The sequence below is a fragment of the Cephus cinctus genome, unplaced genomic scaffold (assembly GCF_000341935.2).
Source record: "Cephus cinctus unplaced genomic scaffold, Ccin1 Ccin1_scaffold1124, whole genome shotgun sequence".
Taxonomy (NCBI): Eukaryota; Metazoa; Arthropoda; class Insecta; order Hymenoptera; family Cephidae; genus Cephus; species Cephus cinctus.
The window spans coordinates 305,108-328,963 of record NW_014333629.1 but is presented as its reverse complement, the minus strand read 5'-3'; the positions used below and the strand labels follow the sequence as shown (position 1 = coordinate 328,963).

General features: G+C 35.8%; 3 protein-coding genes across 5 annotated transcripts in view; 2 read left to right on the top strand and 1 right to left on the bottom strand.

The window, feature by feature from the left end:
• LOC107272202 (synaptotagmin-10) overlaps positions 1–23,856 on the top strand; it is a 30,154-nt gene that overhangs the window by 2,008 nt on the left and 4,290 nt on the right. Inside the window, exons 2-9 of the mRNA XM_015749116.2 lie at positions 19,417–19,679; positions 19,798–19,944; positions 20,112–20,243; positions 22,051–22,205; positions 22,331–22,499; positions 22,596–22,716; positions 23,059–23,230; positions 23,448–23,648. Coding sequence (XP_015604602.1) covers positions 19,417–19,679; positions 19,798–19,944; positions 20,112–20,243; positions 22,051–22,205; positions 22,331–22,499; positions 22,596–22,716; positions 23,059–23,230; positions 23,448–23,648 — 1,360 coding nt within the window. The remainder of the gene's footprint in view (positions 1–19,416; positions 19,680–19,797; positions 19,945–20,111; positions 20,244–22,050; positions 22,206–22,330; positions 22,500–22,595; positions 22,717–23,058; positions 23,231–23,447; positions 23,649–23,856) is intronic.
• On the bottom strand, positions 2,706–23,515 carry LOC107272203 (adenylate kinase 7). Of its 3 annotated transcripts, none has more exons than XM_015749117.2 (12): positions 23,437–23,515; positions 13,933–14,118; positions 13,657–13,804; positions 12,817–13,231; positions 12,460–12,550; positions 12,013–12,366; positions 11,556–11,803; positions 10,803–11,120; positions 10,316–10,467; positions 9,944–10,083; positions 7,454–7,612; positions 2,706–3,172 (listed from the first exon to the last, which is right to left on the bottom strand). In XM_015749117.2, exons 2-12 carry the CDS (start codon positions 13,942–13,944, stop codon positions 2,870–2,872), a joined length of 2,340 nt encoding a protein of 779 aa, XP_015604603.2. In that variant the 5' UTR covers positions 13,945–14,118; positions 23,437–23,515; the 3' UTR covers positions 2,706–2,869. The 3 variants fall into 3 exon arrangements, with proteins under 3 accessions (XP_015604603.2, XP_024945260.1, XP_024945261.1); XM_025089492.1 differs by lacking the exon at positions 23,437–23,515 and adding an exon at positions 14,405–14,799; XM_025089493.1 differs by lacking the exon at positions 23,437–23,515 and adding an exon at positions 14,405–14,799 and having other exon boundaries at positions 3,001–3,172; positions 7,450–7,612.
• Positions 14,959–16,363, top strand: LOC112495017. Its single transcript, XM_025089519.1, has 2 exons — positions 14,959–15,359; positions 15,870–16,363. The coding sequence occupies exons 1-2, from the start codon at positions 15,196–15,198 to the stop codon at positions 16,294–16,296; spliced, it is 591 nt and encodes a 196-aa protein (XP_024945287.1). The 5' UTR covers positions 14,959–15,195; the 3' UTR covers positions 16,297–16,363.

The window sequence follows — 23,856 nt, the reverse complement described above, 5'->3', positions numbered from 1 at the left end:
GGGGGGGGTGGGATAGGGGAATTCAAAAATTCAAATTTCATTATTTTCTGTAATACTTGGATGATTTGGAACTTTTTTTTTGTCACACGAGTTTGCTGATTTTTGAACGAATTTCACATCAGCTTCCAAGCGTTTGGTTTTACTTGATCAGAACTTTGAGATCGATTTGATAAAACGTTTAAAGGCGATGTGACCTGCCGCCCACACGAGCGAACTACTGCTAACAGGTGTTTGGATATACAGATATACTTGGAGGCGTCGAAGTTTGCATGTCTTGAAATTGAAACTATTCGGATTGACTTGTTATGCTGGGTCAATAATTGTCATTTCTTTTGGGGTGGAAAATCTATTTTTTGAAATGTCAATACTTTTTTGCGACCTTGGACCAGTTTCGAGGGGGTTCTCTTGGAATGGCGATGAGCTTGACTTGGGGGGGTGCGTTTTATTTTTTCCGGGCACGCTATATGTATTTATGTTTCATAGGAATTTCATGGTTTCTCGATGTTACGCGGGTATTTTTAACAACTGCAAATATAGGTATCGCGTTTCGTGTTCGCGTTTTGATATGAAGTTTTGTTTTTTTGCGTTCAACGAATGCACTCGTAAAATTAACGAATTCCAGTGAAATTCACACGTGAGACTCGACGAACGATGCAAGAATGTTTCTTTTTTTCTTCAAAATTCAAGCGTGAATTTCATTTTTTTAAATATACCAGTAATGAAAATAATATTAAATAAAATTTTCCTCAACTCTACTGTGATAAGCAAATAATTGATCGTGATTATAACAATTCAGTATTCAATAAAAAATAATTTTGTACTGATAGTTAAATATTATTTTACGTTAAACAAAAATTAAGAAATTTCGGCAATTCTACATAAATGCAAAAAAGAATATTTTGGTTTTCTATAACGATATAAAATGTCCGATTGCGATTGTTTTTGGGTTAAACAATTGTAATTATCAAAAAGACTTATTTTTTCTATGCTCGATACGTTCTCGTAATTGCTATAAAATAAATCTTGTACGTAACGATGAACTCTTTTAATCTTTAATGAAAGTCGAATCCAGCGATATAATTTTTTCAAACGTTCTGTAAAATGATGAATTTTCTCCGAGATAATGGAACAATAGAACAACTTCGACCTTGGCCCATAAGAGTCTCACCGGCTCGATATTAAATTCATGGTATGTCGGAAGCGGCAAATCATAAGCATGCGCCTTTAACCAGAAGTGCCGTTTGTTGAATCTGCACATTTAAATGGAACAAGCGGAGGAAGTTTACGGCAGGGTAACTCGAAACTCAGCTCGTATTTACCCTGCACTAATGATAGACATTTTAGAACACATCTCCAGTGTTATGCTTTGTACACTGATGTATTGCGTTATGCGTATCTTCATTAAAAACTATATGACGATTATAGTTTTTACAATAGGCTGCGTTTAATTTCCTCAAATTAGTATTTCAAGATATACCTTCAGAATGTACCAGGTCGTGCTCAAATTTGAAATTTAGATTTAACAAACATGAATTTTGAAACAATAGGAAATCTTTTAGGCGAAATTTCAAGGTGATCCAATAATCATTGTATTATAAGACACAACGAAAAATGTAATGACGTAGCCATTGCGAAATAAAAACTCCCTCAAAACTGTATTGCGACAATTGTGCAGAATTTTAATAAGATTGAAGAAGCAAAAACAGAGTCAATAATTTTTTTTACTAAAAAATTGTATTTTTTAGATTGAACCACGTCAAATACAAATTTCGTTTTATTTCCTACACGTTCAAACAATTTTCGAACTGGAAACCATTGAATCTGACAAAATTTAGAATTTCTGTATGATTATTGAATATCTCAGCTTCATCAATCAAGCGTAATCTGATCTTAACGATCCATTCATCCTCATAAAAGCATAAATCTTTTGGATCCAATGAAAACTATTCCAAGTGTATCAACAAATATAATACTAAAGAAATAAAAGCTTGGAAAACCGTCGAGATAAAGAAATAAATTTTTTAGCTAAGTTACACAAAAGCTTGTATCGTTATTAATAAATGATCTATCAGTACCGAAAAAGGAAAAAAAAACATGGTTACAAGTTGGATTCTTACAATCCGACATTTTATTATCCCTCATGACGCGTGCCCCGGAGGTCAAGGTGACGTTACGGTCAGGATCATACAGATGTCACCCCAATCGCTAAAATATCGACATATAGTTTTACCTTGTACAACCTAACGAAACCCAAAGATACATACGAAAGTAGACACTACTCAGAGAAGCACTCCATCTGTCAAAGTCCCAAATTTTGCGCCTGAGTATTTTATTGGATACAAAAAAAAAGGGAGCCGCGCGAAAAGAAGAGGCTCCTTCGACCTGAGACAAAGTTCCTTTTATTTATAGAGTACGTGCTTTTCCCCAGCCTGTCTCTCCCGAATAGGTGGGCCTCGCAGAACTTCAAGGGCGAGAGCGCAACGAACCCAGTACGTTGCTGATAATCGACTTTACTACGGTAGAGGTACAGTCACGTTGAAAGGTCATTGCGCGGAAAGCTCTTTCCCCATAGAAAATCTCAAAACACAAATAGCTACGTATTTTTAACTCTCTATGCGTATACATCATATGAGCATAGGGTGCACAACGGACATTATTGAAAAAAAATGGCTATTAAACTTCGAACCGGGTAAAATATTTCAAAATAATTTTTTCAAATTTTTTTTTATAATGAAAACGTGGGTGGTAAAAATATTTTGGTACTTTGAGGTAGTCACGCTTAAATGAAAGGGTTAAATATAATCCGCAGTAGATCCTTTGAACAGGTATACATAATCTTTAATGACGCTTACAAGAAGATCACACAGGCTCACGTAGCCCTCCCTTCCGAATCCTCCATGTAGGAAAATCCTTCAGACTCCTCAGAAAAATATGGCTGCTTACATATAGAGAGTGTACTCTCCTCTTTGAATTGTTGTCCATCCTCCTCATTGAAGTCGACCTCAGAATCCGGCTCTACCTTCAAGTACTTCTTCAGGTCTTTGTCTAACTGATCACAGGGTAGAATGTCTCGCTGAAGACGCTCTATGGCATCCATAAGCATGCTCATAGTCTCTGTGTAATCAGGTTCAAACATTTTTCCCTCAGGATTTTCTTTGAACAGGAATTCCGCCTGAAAAAAAGGTTTCTATTTAGCGGAGGGGTTGGGAGGGGTGAGAGGAAGGTATAATTAGGATATCATCACGTAAGAACATTTCCACGAAAATGCGGCATCTACATAGCAAATACGCTAATGGCAACCCTGAAAGCCTTCCCCTGCCCCTAATCATCGTCTTATCATTTATAAATGAAGAAAACCCATCATCGTCATGGTGATTACGTAACTTTGTCAAACACCTTTGATCACGTAGAATTTCTATCTTTATTCCACCGAACGTCCATATACATTGCATACAAATAAGGTAAAATCATGATTTCCGTAATTTTCTTTAAATTTTTGTAATTCGTCGACTCGTCATTATTGCAGAATATCAAAATCGACCGTAACCTACTTTCTTGACTTTTGTTTCTCCGCGAAACACTTCCTTCCAGTTCGTCGATACCCTTTGATCATACCTAATTACTCAAATTAAATAGCAAAAGCGAATGGAGGCAATTACGATATTGGTAAAAAAAAAAATGATGTAATAAACCATCATGATTATACAATCAAATTTCGATATTTAATTAGAACTCGATTGACTCGTATAATAAACTTATCGCTCAATATCAAATCAATTTAGCAGTTATGAACAAACAAATCGATACGTCGATATATCTAATGTCACTGTCTGACGTACGAATTGGCACGTATGTTTATGCCAGGTAAAAGTCATGTTATATGTTTACGTTATCTCGATCCACACAACATGGGATAAGTATTCCATTAAATTGTTTTGGCAATTCTGAAAATTCTGAAATTCGTTCAAGTTCAATTTGAACGGAATAACGGAATCAGAAATGTAAGCAATTTGAATGAAATTATGTAAAACGTTGAGGCATGTATAAAATTTTCCCCACTTGTATTATCATTTTCAGATATGGCAGCGTATGAAATATCTTGTTTATCTAAGTCCCATGCACACAAGGTTTAACCATAGAATATATCTATATCGTTATATGTATATATACGCACACGTGTATTATATAGAATTCATGTCTACGTAGACCGAACAAATAATTGAACGTAATTCAGCTTTGTTCGTGTACTTCATAAACCCGCAGACCCCACTTTGCTTTGTATACTCGAAATACACTGTGCTCTACCATCAAGCTTTTTGATGTAGGTAACATAAGCTCCTCCTGTCAGACTTACGTAAATTGGACGCAACAGAATTCTGTACTGTGACATAAGGACGTAACCTCAGCGGGAATTATTGTTTATAAGTGTAGAATAATTGTCAAGAGTATTGCTGTGAAGTTTATATGCACGCGGTTATTCCGGACTGTTACACGACTTGAAGTTAGCGCGTCTGTTTGATTCCATAAATGCCTACGGTAGAACCATCTTTAGGTGGTGCAATACTTCTGAATAATCCTGTGTAATCAAATCAAAACCAAATGAGCCACCGCAGTGGTTTTTCAAATCTCCAGAATTGTCCCGCCCTAAGTACACATAGTATAGCAAACTTAAACAAAGGTATAAAGTCACGTTTCAAAAGGACGGATTTCTATGGTAAAGGCGTTTACTTGATCCTGGCAATATTATGCTCGTTCACGTGAGGGAGCATCAAATTGATAAGAAAAATAGATTTTCCTAAGGGTGACTCCTTGCCAGCTGCTTTTTGCAAAATTATATAAGGCTTCCGTTATGGGGGATTTACTTTATTAAATATTTTTAAATCGCGTTTCGTTATACGACAGGATTAGTCCTATACTGAAGAAGTACGTGATATTTTCTTATTTTACAAAATTCAGTCGAGACGGAGTACCATAAAGCGACGTTCACAATAGCGAGCTGATGCGTTTTTTTAAAATTACTACCTTGGGACATCACAGCGTTGAAATTCTACTCCATCCTAACCCAACGAAATTTTTTCTAACCTCATCACAACTGTACGTGTCTAGCATTGAAAAAATTGGAACAATTTTGGTGTGACAACCCGCTTTATAATCCTCAAAACAGACGCTACTCTGAAAATTCTTCGAGGAAAGACCTGAAAACAGCCACATGTTCTCAAAGTAACCATTGCCTAAGTCAAATCGTCTCCAAAATAGCCCAACCCCAGAATTATATGTATACATATACAGAAGTATGTGCGGGCAATGGACTATTATACATATATATATTTATGTACAGATAGGCAAAGTCGAAACCATTATCGTCTATTATAAAAGACAATAGCTTTTAACAGAGTAACTATAGCTTCACTTATTTTTCACTCATCTTTACGCGATACGTGATACGTGACGTGTGGACCTATAAAGCATAAACATTGCCGTAAATCAACGAAAATAATTCTACGCACTATGTATTATTCGTTGGGGCTAGAGAGAAACGTCAACTGGATTTTGATTTTAATTAATCGACAAGCCCAAAGAGAATTCCAGGAAAAGGTTTTTTCAGTAATTTTATAAACTCTGCAAATTCTGCATTTCATTTTTAGGCCTTGTATTTATAATAGATCTATCCCCTTAAAAAATAATTTACATCTTGTCTATAACAACAATCTCTTCTTGATTTGCATTCCCATTGATTAATTTAATTCAGTGTTTAAAAAAATGTAGGAATAAAAAATGTTTGAAAAAGAAATTTTGAAGAAGTTAAGTAAAGTAACTATTTTTAGTACTTTTTCAATCAACTTGGCGAACTGTTAATGTATATATGTGTATGTCGTCCATAGAAAAGTGCAGCGATTGTGGTTGCGACAGAAAGGAGAACAAATAGAAATTCTACGTTGCTTTTGAATTTCTCTTTTTCCATTACGAATGAATGATGATGAATATTGGGTAGGAAACGAATTGTATTGGAAAATACGACAACACGATATGATTAAGTCTGCTGGGAATGCGAAACTGTTGTTTCCACGAAATCCATACTATCCATATTCACTTGAACAAATTTACCGAAGCTTTGTATAATAAATTGTCCAAATCGATATTTCCAGGTAAACAATAAGCTCTGAAGAATATTTGGTTTGCTGATTCCCAAAATCGACTGCAGGTATGAAAACAGTCATTGAATTGTTGGATTTCAAAAAAAATTGCATTTTCATAATTTTTCATCATATTTATCGAAATAAAAAATTTTCGAATTAAAAAAATGGCAAAAGGATGTTATACCATTCACGATAAAAGGGCAGGAAATATTTTTAGTACCTTTCACGCGATGAACCTACTAATATCGAATTTTGATTTTGACGAAATAAAATCAAATAAAAATATATATATATTTATGCATAACTTGACAGTGAAAAACCCTTTTACATTGTTTATAATATTTATTAGCATTTTTTCAACCTAAATATTGTATTGTAGGTCAGAGCTGGATAAACATACATAAATTGTACATGGTTAAATCTTTGTTGAAAATGAATTTATTACTCCCCTATTTTTTTGGGAATATTAAACCAGGACGAAGACAAATTCATCAACTTATATAATCATCACGAAAATGTATGACATATTTTCGTTCCAGAATTTTGAAAAATAAAGTTTTTGCATATCCTAGAGCATATATTGTCTTATGCCTGGAAATTTATTCAGCGAAAACTTTTGGACTGCGCAAAGTGTTCTTAACGTTATACCTAATATTCCCAGGGCTTAGAACTATTCTGAAATAATAAATGGTACTCATGTTGCGTATAAACTTAATAAGAAGGGGTCGTCAACGCATGAATTATATAATACAGGAGACCCGCTATTACCTCGTAAAAAATTTTTTTCTCACAAAGAAATATGTAGGTCCATAAAAATATCGTCATTAACATGGATCCATGGATACGTCTATGTGAACTTTGACATGATAAAGTGTCATTATGATATGAACATAATACAATGTCAAGTACATTCGTCGAATATTGCCGCATAAAAGTGGTTTAATTTGAATCGATTTTTACTCAACACACTTACAATATCTTATCCATGTATTATTGATACGAATACCGCTGAAATAAATAGTTTTGAGAATTTTTGAAAAAAAAAGATTTGCATAACAATGACTTTTAATAAGTAGACTTTTCTTATTTTGAGATAAAAAAATTTCTATTGAGTATCATCGGGTCTTAAATGAAAAATCGTTCTTGTGGTTTAATAAGGAAGATTGATACGAATTATATAGATAAGGATTGGATGTAAACAAAAATAAAATAAAATTTGGAAATATAGAATCCACTTGATAAGATGATATAACGCTATGTAGAGAATACCAGTGAATAAACTAATTTGAAACGAGGTAAATTAAATATTTACTTGCCAGAAAGTCAACTGGGTCTTCTGGTCGTAACTTGGCCACTTCTATGAGTCCTTGGGTCAAAGTCGGAAATACATATTTCATTAAATAATTACGCAAAGGCTCTCCCAAAATGCATAACTGTTCCTCTTCTTCCTCTTTTAATTTTTCTAGTAAATTCGTCTAAATCGAAAATAACAATGAATGATAATTATTATTTGATTATGATAACATTCGTTAAATTCATTTAAAATACGATAAATATCGTTATCCGATTGATTACGAAAAGTCAACAATATGGTGAATTACTAATCGAATTAAAAATTCATATTTATCAATTAGTATTAACGGAGAAAATTAATTTTGAAAATTGCGCCAAGTCTTGGTTATTGCTGATTTCGAAAATTCGATCAGCAATGAGTTTAATGTTTGTTTCCTTCGCGGGCTTTTGATATCCGCTGACCAGATCGACAGAAATGAAATCGATTACCCCCATCAATGATAACGTCATTGGCCTCGCTGAATCTTGATAAGAACTTTACATTCCTCATAATGAATTATAAGCCAGGCGTCAAATATCTCTTTTGTGTAGAATGTTATTTGTTAGTTGTAAAATAAGTCAAATATGTGCTATTTGAGTTTCCCCGTTATATGAGTTTAAACTCTATTTTGACTTTAAGGTCTGTTAGTGTGTCAAAGTAATTTTTTTTATGGCTAAGGAGAAACAAGTAAAAGACATTAAAAAGATGGGAGTCTTAATGAAACGTCATATCCTTTCAATGTTAGGATTTTCGCAAGGGTGGAAGCATAAGCTGATTAGACGTATCAGAGAGCTTTTTTTTTTATTATATAAAATCTTGTGTACTGATGAAGGAAATCGGAATTTTCAATTTCATATTTACGTATACATATACATATATCAGAAGTACCATTGCTCTTTTTTCCTGTCATGACAACTAACCATAACAAAATTTCCCAATGCCAATTCTTTTAACAAAGGTGATGAATGGTTTCCCATCAATTACCATTGATTTCCATTGATTTGCCACGTATTATCTTTGGAAAAAAGTGTAGGTAACGAACAAGTTTGCTATTTACAAGTAAGTTACTGATTGCAAATATTGTATATGAAAAAGCACAGGCAATATATAGATATGTGTATATACGGATATCAGCTTCTTTTACAATTCCTAGGAAACGATGTGTTCAAACTTAGCAAATTTGGTAAGGCGATACCATAGCGGCATATTGTGCAGAACAGTGTGAATGAAACCTAAACAACTATGTCTAATTTTTATCTAGATTGTAACATAAACGATTTTCCATTTGGAAGGAAACTCGTTGAATTTAAACAATATTTAATTTGAAACGTCATATGAGTATTTGGAAAACGACATCCTCTGTGAGATAACTGATAGTAAAAACAAAATTTGTATGAAAATGTATCATTGATAACGATTTAACAGAAATGAAAACGTACCAATAACTTGAATCCAATTTCTTGAAAACACGTAACCGATCAAAGTTTCCACGAAATTTACAAATATTCTACTGCGTAGTTATCATATAATATGTATTCGGCATAACATGTTTTCCCTACTTCGGGATAGTGTTTATATTTATGAACATTAATATCGAACAAAGTCGTCAACGATGGATGATAATGTACTATATTATTACTGTGACGCAATAAGAAATTATTAACGATTAATAGAAAAAAATTTGTTCCAAACTCGAATCTAACGTAAAAAAAATTTGTTTGACCAAATTTTAATAAAAATAAATTAAGAAAAATTATCAAATTTTTGCCAATATGATTTTTTAATATTCATACAAAATTGTAAAAATCTTTGATGGCAGATGGTATAGAACATTGCTTATCTGATACATTTATGTACACGAACGCCTCAAAAGTACATTCCATCGATCATCCGATAAAAAGTAAATAGATCTGACAATTCATTTAATAAACGATCATCCACATTTCTGATATTTATGAAAAAGTGCAAACCGCCTTTCACCGTATTCACATAGTTCTACGTTATAATTTTCAATTTATCTACTCAATCTATTGTTAACCTAATTATGATGATTACACAGTAATTTTACTTCAAAGAAACCATCGATTATCAAAATCGATTATAAAATGCTATAATATTCCAATTACGATATCTCTTCAATATCTATATTGAAAATGACTCAAAATAAAAAATATTTTTTTTTACTTCTATCTTTCATATACATCCATCATATTGATTGATAAGCCTTTTCCGCATGAACCTTATCAACACGTTATACTCGATACACACGATTATAAATGAATGTGATTACATCGACTGTATTCTATAGCAACGTATTCATGGGATTCGTTCTTTTATCAAAGATTTTCTGGCAAAGGAATTTCATACAGTTTGAGAATGTTTGAAATAACCAATGAAGATGGTATAAGGCGAGTTCACAACATAACGCTACACGTGTCGTATCGTTTTATTGTGGGTACGATAAGCCACTTACCCACTCCATCATCTTTTCCTCTCTTTCCCTCCTACGTGCAAAATCTTCGATGGCTTCTCTCTCTCGCTGGATAGTAGCAGCTGCAAATGCTTCCGAATCTGTACGTTTTCTAGCATCCGCTACTTCTTTTGCGCTCGGCCCTGATTAAATGGGAATAGAAATGATAACGTTCTTGTACCAAGGAATCCATGCATTCATATGGGAGATATAACGGATAGAATACAAGGGAAGTGTATAAAAAGAAGAATAAAGTAAGCAAACAGAAGAAATACGAATAAAGAGGACAATATAAATTATAGATAATTTCTCGTTAACGACTGAAAATTATTTTCTTTTTTATTATATTATATTAATTCTTGATTTATTGTTTACCGTAATTTCGGGGCTTGCCGATTTTTTTAATGCATCTAACAAATGTTTCGAACATATCCGGACAGGTTTCGTTCTCGATTGATATGATAAGAGGATGGATATCGAGTTCGTCGAAGAATTCCAAAGGAGTATTGTCTTCGGTATTTCTTTGTCTGGAAGAAATAATTCATGAGTAACGACATGACTGTAAGAGTAAAAAGAGATAGTAAAAAGAGAAAAATAACATCAAAGGTAGAATTATGGTTTTTGATGAAAATTTAACGTCAACGAAATTCATTTGAGAAGTAACGTTTTGTTTGTTATCGGACTGCAATTTTTTAATCTACATTTTTAATATTCGATATTTGAAAATGCAAAAGACATGCTACTTGTTTAATATCGGTTTACGCCGCAATTAAATATACTGTAAAATTGCGCTTTGAATGTCTTAACGAAATTTCAAGAAACTTGGAACCTTATTTATTATTTATTATCATAAATGAATTACCTATATTCCAACAGTCTGCGCATCATATGCTCCTCCGTGTAATGTGTATTTTGAATTTCCTTCTCGGGACGATTAATAAGACGTTCTATCAAAAATTCATCACATGCTTCAAGCGCTATCACGAACTCCGGCATAATTTTAGTATTTCCACCCAACATGGCGACCTCGTCTTCTTCCTCCTCGTCGTCTACGGCTTCAGGTTCGTCGTCGTTCGCAATACCAAATAGACTTTTCGCCTGTTCCAACGTTTTTGGATATCCGTCGATAACGTAACCTTGATTTTGGCAATCTTTCGCCAAGAGTCGTTTGAAAAAAATTCTAAATTCATACAACGACCATTAATGTATACTGTTATAAGAAATTTGGTAAAACCTCCAAAAACCAAGTGGATCGTCTCCACGTAATAGATTCCACATAAATATCAAGTAACGCGAATTTTGGCGAATTACAAATCACCGAAAGCACAAAGGGATTTCCCCTCCCTTTTTCCCCTTCAACCCTCGCCGTCCAACAAAAATTTCATTCCCCACTTCAAATTCACGAATCCCAGCATCATTTGTGAATACATATTTGTGCGAGTTACGATTATTCAAATTTTCCCGCGTTCTGTCACGCATTCACCAACAGCCTAATATATCTTAATCGAATTCACCCCCTACCGTCACTTTCGTAACGGTTAATACATCACGGGTGGTAAAGGAACTGAATAATAATAATAATAATAATAATAATAATAATATGGTGGATAATAACTTGTTCAGAATATCATCACTGAGACGTCCATTATTATGTGCAAGATTGTTTCGCATCTCATTTAGCTCCTCTTGCAGACTTTCCACATCTGGGATCTCATCTTCGTCATTGTCTTCTTCCTCCTCCTCCTCCTCCTCCTCATCCACCTGATCCTCATCAGGACTTTCACTCGGATTTTCTTTGACTTTATCCTGTTGCGACACTTCCTCCGCCACCTTCCTGCTTCTCGCAATTTCCACTTCGTTCGCCTAAGTAAATGGCGCATCTTTATTACAATACTTTACAACTTTATTACGTTTTGGATGTCCAATATGAATTTCGTACGAAATCAAATTTTCTCGATTAATTAAACCTAACCTGACCACACTTTTTTTCTTCAGTTTTTACAAATTATTCCTCTAAGGCAATAAGATAGATGTTAATGAATTTACGACTGAAAAACTTTTTTACAACTTACTAATTTTTGTATGGTATCCGTTATCAGTGTCTTTACGAACACGTAAGGTATACGATAATGGTTAGCGAGTTGATGAGCAATACGCGTCTTTCCCGCAGCTGGCGGCCCAAGAACGATTATTTTAATGGGATGGAGATTACGCGCCATCTTGTATTCCTTAACTATAGCTGCCATGTTATTCTTGAACGGCATTTCGTAATTCCAGCTGATATTCTGATTGATTATATAAGCCGGTTCGATACGCAAATTAATTGTCATCGCGTCGTAGTTACGCTGATTAACGTCAGGCAATAGAAAGGCCTCCTCTTGGACGATGTGCTTGACTTTCCCGGTTGACAATGCTCTGGCGATTCTCTGTAAAATAATACATAAATATTATTTAGAAAATTGATTGTCAAACGTCAAGTTAGCCATAACTATTTCAACGTATTAATAATAATTAAGCACTTTGACAATCGTTCTTTGTGAAATAAGTTCCTGCTCCACAGCTACGATATATTTCAGAGATGGCCACTTCCGTATAAGCATATAGACAGTGCTGTAACAGAACGCGTTAATCAGGACTAATGATGAATAACGATTACGGCTCAATTTAGGTACACGCTATACCGTGAATATAGACACAAATTAAGCTTTGTACATAATTACTGATCTAACCTAATCGCTCGATATCCTCTTTCGTTTAAGTGATAACTCAAAGCAAACACCTGCTTTCGAATTTGCACATCCCACTCAAAATATCAGTTTAACAGCCTACCAGAGACCCAGGCTCCAACAGACGATCAGAACAGCTCAGTCACTTACGTAACCAGATCGCGCACGTGCAACAACGGGATCTTGTTCCGACCCTTGCCAAAAATTGGTAACTCGGTACTATTTTCCCAGGCCATTTTGAACAGATAATGAAGGATATCCTGCTCGTCGCCATAGGTAATGCCAGAGCATAGTACAATTGTTTTGAATTTGTCCTTCAGTGCAGGATTTTTGTTTGCAGCCAATACGTCCTTCTCGAGCTGAATATGCTCCTTGAAGTTAGGATGAGCCTTGCGTTTCCTATAATTCACTTCCGTAAATGGTAACTCGGGATCTTCCGGGTCCAAAGGTTTCGTCAAGCTCCAAGTCATCACGCTTGAAATCAGAATGAAGTAACGCACGTCCTCTATACGCTTAAAAGCCTTTGGCGTATTCTCCGCTATCTTCTCCAATTCTTTGGCAACAGCTGAAACCCAACAAAGGAGAAAGACTCCTATAAACGTAAAACGACACCAAAGTTGTTTGCGTCCTCGAGTGGACGAAAGCGTCTGCGAAAAGTATTTGCTCTTCGTGAATTGATCCGAATAATTCAGACGTCACGCTACACTGCAGGCAAAGTCATAGACGGTTTTTCCCTAACTGATTAGATTCGCGACACGTCCAGGTACAATTGGCTCGCGCAACCCAGTGCTTAAAAATTCGCTCTTGGCCACGAAGAAAATTAAACGGATTACATTAGGTTTGCCAAACGCGCCAAGATACGTGTCGGACTCTGCCATCTTGGCTGCGTGCCGAACTCGACAAGTCGTACCAACTGAATAACTCTCGACTCCATGAACTTGACTTCGAAGGAGCAAGATTTCTGTGCTTTCACGTGATACCTGACCTAACCTTCGAAAGCCCATCGAGCCTCATCAATTTCATTATTGTCCAGGGTCACGTCGAAGATGATTATTCCACATTTCATCAACTCCTTTAGGTACGATTCACGATTACTGGGATGTCTAATTATCATCGTTACGTCCTCGGGTTGGCGAATCTGTGGAAAAAAAAGAGCAAGTATTAATCCTGTTTTACATTCTATCCTAACCTAATCCTAACCATCAATTCAAGCTGGAAGCAGATGTGATACTCTGATCAGACTAAAACGTTTATGGTGTTATATACCTCCCGATCCATGACTGTACCAATCACTTGAAAGTTCCTTGGGGATTCGTTGGAGCCCTTGGTGGGGACGTTGAATTTTTCATCCTCATCCTCCACCTCTTCCGTCTCCTCTTCGTCTTCATCTTCAGCCTCGTCCAACCCGTCGCTCGACTTACCCTTGTCAAGGTATAGTTGTTCCGGCAAAAACTGTAAATTAAAATTTACGAAATTTTAGCCAAATTTTGAGTAACATCCATCGTACACTAGGACCGATATCGAGTGACTCGATTCAAGAACTTGCTCCAATACGGAGTTTACGAGATTTCATAAGTTGAACAAGCTCGTTATAGAATCATAACCTAGATTCTAATCAGCTGTGAAGGTGATGCTGCAAGCGTTATTATAATCATCAAAGTGTCAACCTGCTATGTAGTAATTGGACTCTAATTAAATGCTAGCGATACCATCCGTGAGACTTGACTGGGGGACTTACGTCCGCTAGTTTTTTTCCATGGTAACTGTCCAGTTGATTTACAAAAATTCGCCATGGTACAAAATTTGATTCGTTGAACTGTGTTTCGTTCTCCGAAATAGTTAGTCTCCTAGTAGACGGTTCGGAATTGGCAGGACGGCTGGAAGGGCTTGGATTATTATCAGCACCTTCTGTACTCGCTCTGGACACGTTTAATCGGCTGAGGGACATTTTGTGATCGAGGATTCGCAGCTGTCTGCATTGGCTGTGGTATCATTGGTCTCCTTCGTGTAACATGTGCTGATGGGTGCACGGCAGCGCTCATTATTGAACTGTTTTTGAATTGCGCTCGTTTGGAATCGTAATACAAATTGAAGATCATGGTCATGAAATAATGAGGATGAACAGAGAGACAGAGAAATAGAAAGAGGAAATGGAAGGAGAGAGAAATATATTTTTCTGTATTATACATGAATAATATTGTAATATTTTTTTTTTTTAATCATCTTTATTCATAATATTGAGAATCTTTATAAGAATGATACCTAACGTTTGATATACCGTTGGAAAAATTTACGTAAAAGTTGGAAGAGTTTGGAACGAATTCGAAATTGCTTTTTCCCATTCGGTTTTATGTGTCTTATACTCTGGGGAGACAGAGGGATTTTGGTATTCCGTTTTTGTACTGCATGGAGACAAAAGAATTTCGATTTTCGATGGCTTTCGTTTGTTCATTTCTTATGAGGAAAAAAGTGTGCCGAAGAAGGTTATAAAATTTTGCGTAAAGGCAGAGAGGAAATCTGTGCTTAAATATGGAGCGTAAACCACCGTCGATAATTCTGTTTCCAACGCAACCGGAAAAGGTCAGGGACACGGAGAGAGGACCCCGGAAATCGAGGAAACGTAGTAAAAAGGGTGGCGAATCGATATTGGAACGATTCGACAAAATGGTGAACGCAAAACTTGAGGAACGTAGGTATGTTATAGAGGATTTGGTATTATTTGGAATTTTGAATATTCATAAAGTCTACGCTCGAGCGTATAATCCTTTCATACCGTTGAAACAATATTCGTAGCTCAAAAATAACTTTTAGAAAAGCAAATTATGATGAAGTACAGTTATCAACAGGAGCTTCCTCTTCTGAGTAACGTATTTTTTTCATTACAAAAGCATTTTTGAAAAATTCGATTTTTATCGATTCTCTACTGCTTCATCGCAAACCCTAAGAAAACCTTAAATATTTTATAATTTTGATTCCCAGGAGAAAAAATTCCAAAAATTTAGAAAGGCTCGAAAAACAAATTTGAGAAAAGTTCCTGTAGAATCCTTTAAATCATAAATTCAGACGTTCGAGCTACCCAATTTAAAAAGCGTAAATCCAAAAAAAAGAAGCAAAATTTACTCCACCAGCCGGTAGCAAAAAAAAAGTTACTGCCGCTATAGATCTCTGTTTGTCAAAAAAAAATGTCTGGTCTGGGACCATAGGGTCCATGACGCAGCATCCGACGGTTCCAGCGCCGACGAAGCCACTTCACCCGAGACTGGCGCACCAGGTACTCAGCGACCACTTCGATCAATCTCAAAAACCCTGGCGAGCAGTATGAGCAACATAGACGTATTGGAGCAAATGAACCTGAACCAGGACGATGAGCTTGCTGAAGCCGTCGAGAAGTTGATAAAGGCCGAGGAGACGGCACGTTTTACAGAGATGATCGTAGCTGCGGAAGCTGCGGTTGCAGCTGCTCCTCCGGAGTTGGCCGAGGAAGCCGCCCTGGCAGTTGCGCAGGATTACCAGACTCAAACTGTTAGCGCTATCAAGGAAGAAATCCCTGGGGATACGGTGATAGAGATTGTGGGATATATCGGGATAAGACGACGTAAACGTCGTACCGGGATTTCTTGTGCTTGTTAAAAATTTTATTACAGCCATATTACGTAATTATTATTACATGGTAAAAAATATTAGTACAGTACTTATAAAACGTAATATAAATTTGTTTTAATAAATTAATTATTCTAATCAAAGATAACTGAGGGTATAGACCGGAATCTTGTACCAGTGGAATTCTGTTTATTTTATGCACAGAAAACCTGTATGGTTTCTTTGGTCATGTTAATATGTATGACAAAAGTGACTACGTATTCCTTAGCTGCATGCATATGTATGTATCTATGATTTCTTTCTTGGCTCGAACCTAAGAATGCAATCGCGCCTTTCTCTCCGAACGTAGGACGTTCGAGTAATTCCTGACCAAGAAAGTAATTGTGTATGGGTTGTGCGGTGGGCTGAATTATCTTAAGTTACCTTCAACTACGTTCCATTGGCTTCGTTTGCATACCGCTAGCGAGATTGCGTAACTATTCCGAAAGTCATCGAGGATTCTAGCAGGATGTTAACGTGAAACTATACTTTGGATATCTCTGGGCTCAGATGGGCGGAGGATGTTGGGTATGAATTGAATAAGAAATTTATAACTGGCTTTTATAAAATAGATTTCAATTTGATTTAAAAAGGTTTTAATTTTGCTATTGCTCAGAGTTCTATTTCTATGCTCGAATGAACAGAAACGCGGAAGGACAAGAGGTAGGAGAATTTTAATATTCATGTAACCGATTGCGAATGTGCCGGTGCACATTAAATTTAAACGGTGGCCTTGTGAAAAAAGAAAAACTATGTGATTACATTAAAATTAATGTTGAAAATGCAAATTGTAGAGGGACCAGAGCGTAGGTAGACTTTTTGTTAATACGAAAAACCCGCAGTCCCCTGAGAAATAGGTAAATGCCGTCGGTATTAATAATTTTTGTAAATTTTTCTTTTTTACAAATTTTATACTATTTTTTATCCTCTTTCTTTTTTGTATTTTTTATTGTTGAGGTATTAAATGACCTTTGGATAGGATTGAAGTAATTTGTTTTCGAGATCAAAGAAAAGAGGGACAATCTCAATGAGAACTATCAAGAAAGTTGGTTCCTAATAAGAAACGGAGTCTTAATTAAGAAACTTTCTCAACTAGTTATTATACGCCACTAATATGAGGTATTCGCAAAGTTCGAAATCACGTATAGTCATAAGAAATTACAACGTCACAGAAACAGATGCGTACAAGCAACTTGGCTTATGAAACGACGGTATTTAGTTTTTTTTTTGACTAAGCAAGAAGTTGTCCTAACGAAGTCCCGCAACCAATTGCACAATTACGTACGTCAGCTTGCGAATATTTATATGCAAACTAATTTTGAAACGAATCTTTCCTATACCACGCATTATGATCCTAACCATCGTAAGACTGAATTAGTAAGAATAGACGGTACAAGTTATCAGATATTTGTTAAGAATTTGGGGTATAAAATGGTTTTGAAATCATATTATAACATGAAAATTTGAAGGCCTTATTAATTCTCTCAACCATCACATACAGGGTTATTTGGGGCAAGCGCAGCAGTCAAAGTTGGTCAGAAATAGATGATTTCATTAATCACAGTAGCGTTATATTATAAAAAAAAATTAATATAATATTATTAACATCATGAGCTTCAAAATCTTTCAATTATTTATCAAGGTGGCATTGCGTCGATTAACGGATTTACTCAATTGCGCCCAACTTCAACTGATGCATTTACCGTTTAACCCTGTACGAAGAGCTTGCCAGTTATGGGGACTTAGGGCCCAGTCACATTCGTCAAATTCGCTTTGGAACGTAGACTGTCGACCAATGGTATAACGCCTCCAGAGGAATTCACGTTGTGATACATATTCACGTTTCACGTTTGACGAGTGTGACTGGGTTCTTACTGGTCCACTGCATCTATCAGTAACAGTTGAGTACAGTAAGTGCACATAAATATAATTTCAATATAAATAAAAGCAGCAGCAACTTCAAATTGAAATGAGCAAGCTCGAAATGACGTCGATCTATGAAACTTAAAGAATATATTTCTTTAGTAGGAATATTAGTCTTTGGATAAATTGTTCGTATCTTCTTATAAATATAGATGATGGGTACAAGATCCTCCATGAAGGTGATAAATCGTCAACCATTTAGAAACTTATTATCATCGTCGCTGCACGTATTCCGAATATCGAAACGTTATAATACCTACTTAACAATGAGTATAACGTGAAAAATAATTTATTGCCCTATTTCTCATAACAACGCAGAACGTTCCTTAATCAATTTTCAGAAAGTGTGCGACAATTACGCGAATCCATTTTCCTGCGAATTAGTATACGACGAAGAATTTTCTCGAAAATGACCAGCTCTCGAGACCAACGCATTCTTGCGACAGAAAACATACACAAAGCTTTGTGCCTCCCAACCGGAGTGCAAAGTAAATTGACTACAAGTATAATTCCTACTTACGTAAATATATCCTCCATTGCAAAGTCAGCGTCGTAACTCGAAATGAAATGCAAACAATGTGAAATTGTGGGAAACGGGACAGACGCAATTATACACTCTCCAATATCAATTTTAAGATCTTAATATTAAGGAAGCATACATTTATTCCGTATCAAGGCTAATATCAATCTAGATCCCCAAGATATTTCTCCAATATCAACATTAATTAGTTCCTACCTAACAAACAGAAATTTTATCAAACCACAATGTGTGGTTATCCATTATCGAATCGTCGTCTATTATAACGATATTGAAATGAGCCCTTGATATAGCAAGGATGTTTAACAAAGGGAACGTACCTTAACACTTATGAATTATTAGAGACCATCAAGACATGCCAGTTAGGGATAGAACATAAATTATCAATGATCAACGACCATCTTCAAATCATACATAGAGACTGTGCTCTGTAGTCGTTAACAATTGATGACATAGAAGACCAATCGTATGCGTGAAAATCGTTCGACAGTAACGCCTACTAGCTGCAGCTGGACGAACTTGAAACTTTTCTCACAAGTCAAACGTGATTGGTGACCGTCCATAACTTATGGCGCAGCCTTATTCATCTATAGGATTTAAGTTCAGTAAGATGAAAGCACACAAGCTCCAACGAAAGTTTCGCATTACAGAAGAGTGGAGTGAGAGCTTTCCTTATCAGCTTCTAATAGGAACTGGCGGAGCACTAATGGCTCTTGTACTTCTTGCTGCTGTGAGTTTTCAATGCTCAGCTACATGGAAATGGCTCATGGGCGTCGCAAGGCAGGAAAACGACGACGACGCCGACGGTGACCTCTCGCAGCAGAATGCAATACGTATCAGTCATTCGTTGCCGGATCTTCAATCAGAGCCAATTACTCATGAGTACGTGCAAGAGCAAAAAGACAGTAAGAAGGTAAGAAAAAGTATTTTAGGGAATAGTCCTTAGCGAGATACTTTAAAAAATTCACAAATATGTATATATTTTTAATTTCATCCGTTTACGCTTTACAATTTCAATTTCGCGCCCTCAGGTGCTAAGGCAGACGACGCTACCGATAGTTCCCATGAGACATCAGACCTTTCAGCGACAACTGTCACATCGTCTCGACTTGCCAAATATCAAGTTTAGTATCTGCAGTTTGGAGAATCGTAGCGATTCGAGTCTTGGTCTTATCAAGGTACGCAAAGATGAATACAATTGTTCTCGTTTAGTAGAACTTAAAGGGGAATTCTGGGAAGTTATACAAACAAGAGCCATATCGGCTACTCCGCGACTTTGTAATAGGTTACCGAACTGTCATGACTATTATCTTATGTATATGTATATAATGAATACGTCTTTCAGCCGGAACTGTACAAAAAAGATCTTGTGCGACAGGGAAGTACTGAAAGTTCAAGTACCGTAGAAATGGAATATGCTGGAAAGTTACACTTCGCGCTTCGTTACGATAAGGAGATAGAGGGCCTCGTTGTTAAGGTAAGTTTAGCACGTAAAAGTCATCATCTTCATTATTGTTACTATTACTATTATTACTCCTATATTCCTCCATACTCTTTAAATTCTTAAACGATGAAATTGAATATACAGCTTTTAGCTTTTAGTCTCGATTATAACAAAGCTGTATACACATAAAGTATATTTAGCTTATCATTGCTTAAAAAAATATTCATCAATTTTAAAAGCAACTTTCTCTATGGTATAACGCACGTCGATTATCAATTAACTTTACACGTGATGAAATTTGATTGAACACGTCGTTCTCGTTATATGACAATGTCGAATGGTTGAGTTAACTGCAACCGATATTTGCGAACTAGCCTCAATGGCGGCTTTAAAGCTATACCGTTTGAGATGAACGTCAAATGCAATATGAATTTGTATGAGCATGTGCATCTATATTGTTCTATAGTATGTGCTATAATCAAAACCTGTACCGATATAGTTCATAGCACTATTCAAGGAATATATTATATGTTATTATAGAAATGGCCTCCGTACAGATTCCAAAATTCAAATCTTAGTCACGATCGATCCCTATTATTTCGTGGAGCTCAAACGGGATTGTGCGCTTTGCTAGAGATAATTTACGGGTACCGTGTAAAAGGGGTTTGGCGTACTTTCACCCTTCAGTTCTATGGAACTTCAACCATTCGTGAACTGTGACCGATTACACAATTTAACGAGACGTGTAATACGGTTGTTATCCCGCTGACAAAGTCTTCCAATTTCCTACTTTATTTCGGGAAAAGTCTAGTCAATCTGGAATTGCGAATAATTGCCCAATTGAATTTTAAACACAGACTGTGATTACCTTCGAACGAGAATATTTTATTTTGTGACCACAGCATCGTGTGATTTTCTGATATATCGAAAACTCTATTATTTTGAATAATTTTCACTGGAATAATTATTGTATGTAATATGTAACGACGTACCTTGTTGTTGCAATGTAACGTGAAATGTGCATTGTGTATTATGTTAGGTAACAATGGGAAGCAGTTCAATGGCAACATCTGTTACATATTAATAACCATTATAGGTACCTAACTTTGTACATGGGATTAGAATAGCAGTATGTATTGATTATTTGATTCCGATTATTATTGGCAAAGGATAATGCTGACAGTTGAAAAATTAACGAGTTATTATTTGGTTACGTATTGAGAGGCAATGGGATATTCATATTACTATATCCCTAGCGAATTTGTTTTGGCTGCATTTTTTAAGGTTAAAATTGATCACTTTTCGGTAGCTGTTTTAATCCGCTGAAGAATTGGTGACATTTGTAATGTTTAAAAATTTTTAATTCGAAAGTAAGGAAAAAGCACATCGATACTTATGTGAAATTTTATTATCGTAATTTCCTTTAATTATTTTTTCGAAGTCTTATTAACAATGAATGAATAGGTTATTACCAAAAATATTCATTTTAAGTAAGCATTGTCAGAGTTTCATAAAGCATGTATCCTCTATTAGTAGTTATGGTTTATCTGTCGAAATTTACCGAAAGTCAACTTTCAGAAAAATTTTAGTAGCTTTTGGGTAAAAAAAAAGTTTACAAGTATATTTTCCTCATTTTGTTTTGCAAAATTGTATTCGCCAGGCGTGCCATAAATTAGTATGCACACTCGCGAATTTCATGAACCGTTCAACGAGGCTAATATAAATATTCTAATTAATATTCGATACGAGCATTCTAGTATGCATAAAATGGATTTTGCGAAATCAAATTTATAGACAGCTGTAATAATCCGTATTTGCAAATTATTTTTTTTGTTAACAGGTACTAGAAGCTCGTGAATTGCCCATAAAGGATGTGACTGGTAGCAGCGATCCTTACGTTAAGGTTTATCTGTTGCCCGACAGAAAGAAGAAATTTCAAACGAAAGTGCATCGCAAGAATTTGAATCCAATTTTTAACGAGACTTTTATCTTCAGGTTAGTGCAAATCAATTTTTTCTTATGCAAATTAATGCTGATAAATATAAGATTATTTATAAAAGTAATAATACTATTTTAGTCATATGATCTATAATATTATATTTTTTATGTATAAATTTCAGTGTACCGTACGACGATTTACGTGAACGTTACCTACAATTTTCGGTTTACGATTTTGATCGATTTTCTCGCCACGATCTGATTGGTCAGGTGGTTTTAAAAGGACTGCTGGACTGTACCGATCTGGAGCAAGAAATTGAATACACAATGGATATCCTATGCGCGTTACAGGTGAGAAGTTATCAGAAAAATAAGAAAATAGGAATTATATTGTTTTATGTAATATATGCAATTTTTCATACTGAAAATTCAAAATATTTCTTTCAGGAAAAGGTGGATTTAGGCGAATTGATGCTATCCCTCTGCTATTTACCAACAGCGGGCCGTCTAACGTTAACAGTGATTAAGGCGAGAAATCTTAAAGCCATGGATATAACAGGCTCTTCTGGTAATATTTAACTTCATTATAATTGCATAATCGGGCTGCGCATTTTGAAATTTCGCATTAATTGACATCCGTAAATACCATAAGGTCTACTATAGTTACAGTAGGAACCAAAGAGTAAATCCCCCTAATTCAATTACCTTATAACACAAGACGGTTTCACGCGTCATGTAAGATTAAACCATCCGGTACAGGTCTGTCATTAGCCGGTGCGAACCTTTAATTAATCCGTTTAAATATCCCCGTTTATTTATTAACGCTACTCTGCACCATATAGTAACATTTTCATCCGACAGCTACCCACAGTAACCCTTCTGCTGATAACGTTCATCTACAATCCCACAGATCCTTACGTGAAAGTCTACCTACTCTGCCAAGGTAAGCGAATAAAGAAGAAGAAAACAACCGTCAAGAAAAATACATTGTGCCCCGTCTACAACGAAGCACTGGTGTTCGACGTTCCCGCTGACAACGTCGAGGAAGTCAGCCTCATAGTGAAAGTGATTGACTATGACAGGTACCAGTGTAAAACAACACTATTCTTCCGTTTCATTACACAGTGTATATTATAAGGTATTTATTAAGGTTAAAGCAAGAAAAAAATTGGCCGAGCCTTTCTTATCCTGAATGCCTCACGTAGCTCGTTTCGCGTTTCAAGTCTTGGTCGATCTAGTTAAGATCGCTTTCACGTCTTTTAATTCTACACCTTGTATTCACACCAACCTTCTCTTCAGAATCGGATCGAACGAGCTCATGGGCTGCACAGCGATAGGCTCCAGTTTTATTGGTATCGGTCGAGATCACTGGCTGGAAATGCTGGACAATCCAAGGAAACCAGTGGCTCAGTGGTATCCACTTCTGGAGACTGTTGCTGGCCACATTCCAGCGGTCACCTCGGAACCACTTCCAGTGAGCCTCAGCTGCTTGAATAGCAGGTGAGTTACCGTTCTCTTGAATATTTTTCATCGGTAGAGGTAATTGTGAAGAATTGATTGTTCGTACGACGATGCATGACGACGTGATCGATATTTACCTATAAATTATGGCATGAGCTGATGATAAAATAAAAATAGTCTGAAAAAATTAAAATTCTGAAGAATCGAGGACAATGGATATATTCGGTCTTTTTTTATTTACATTTTT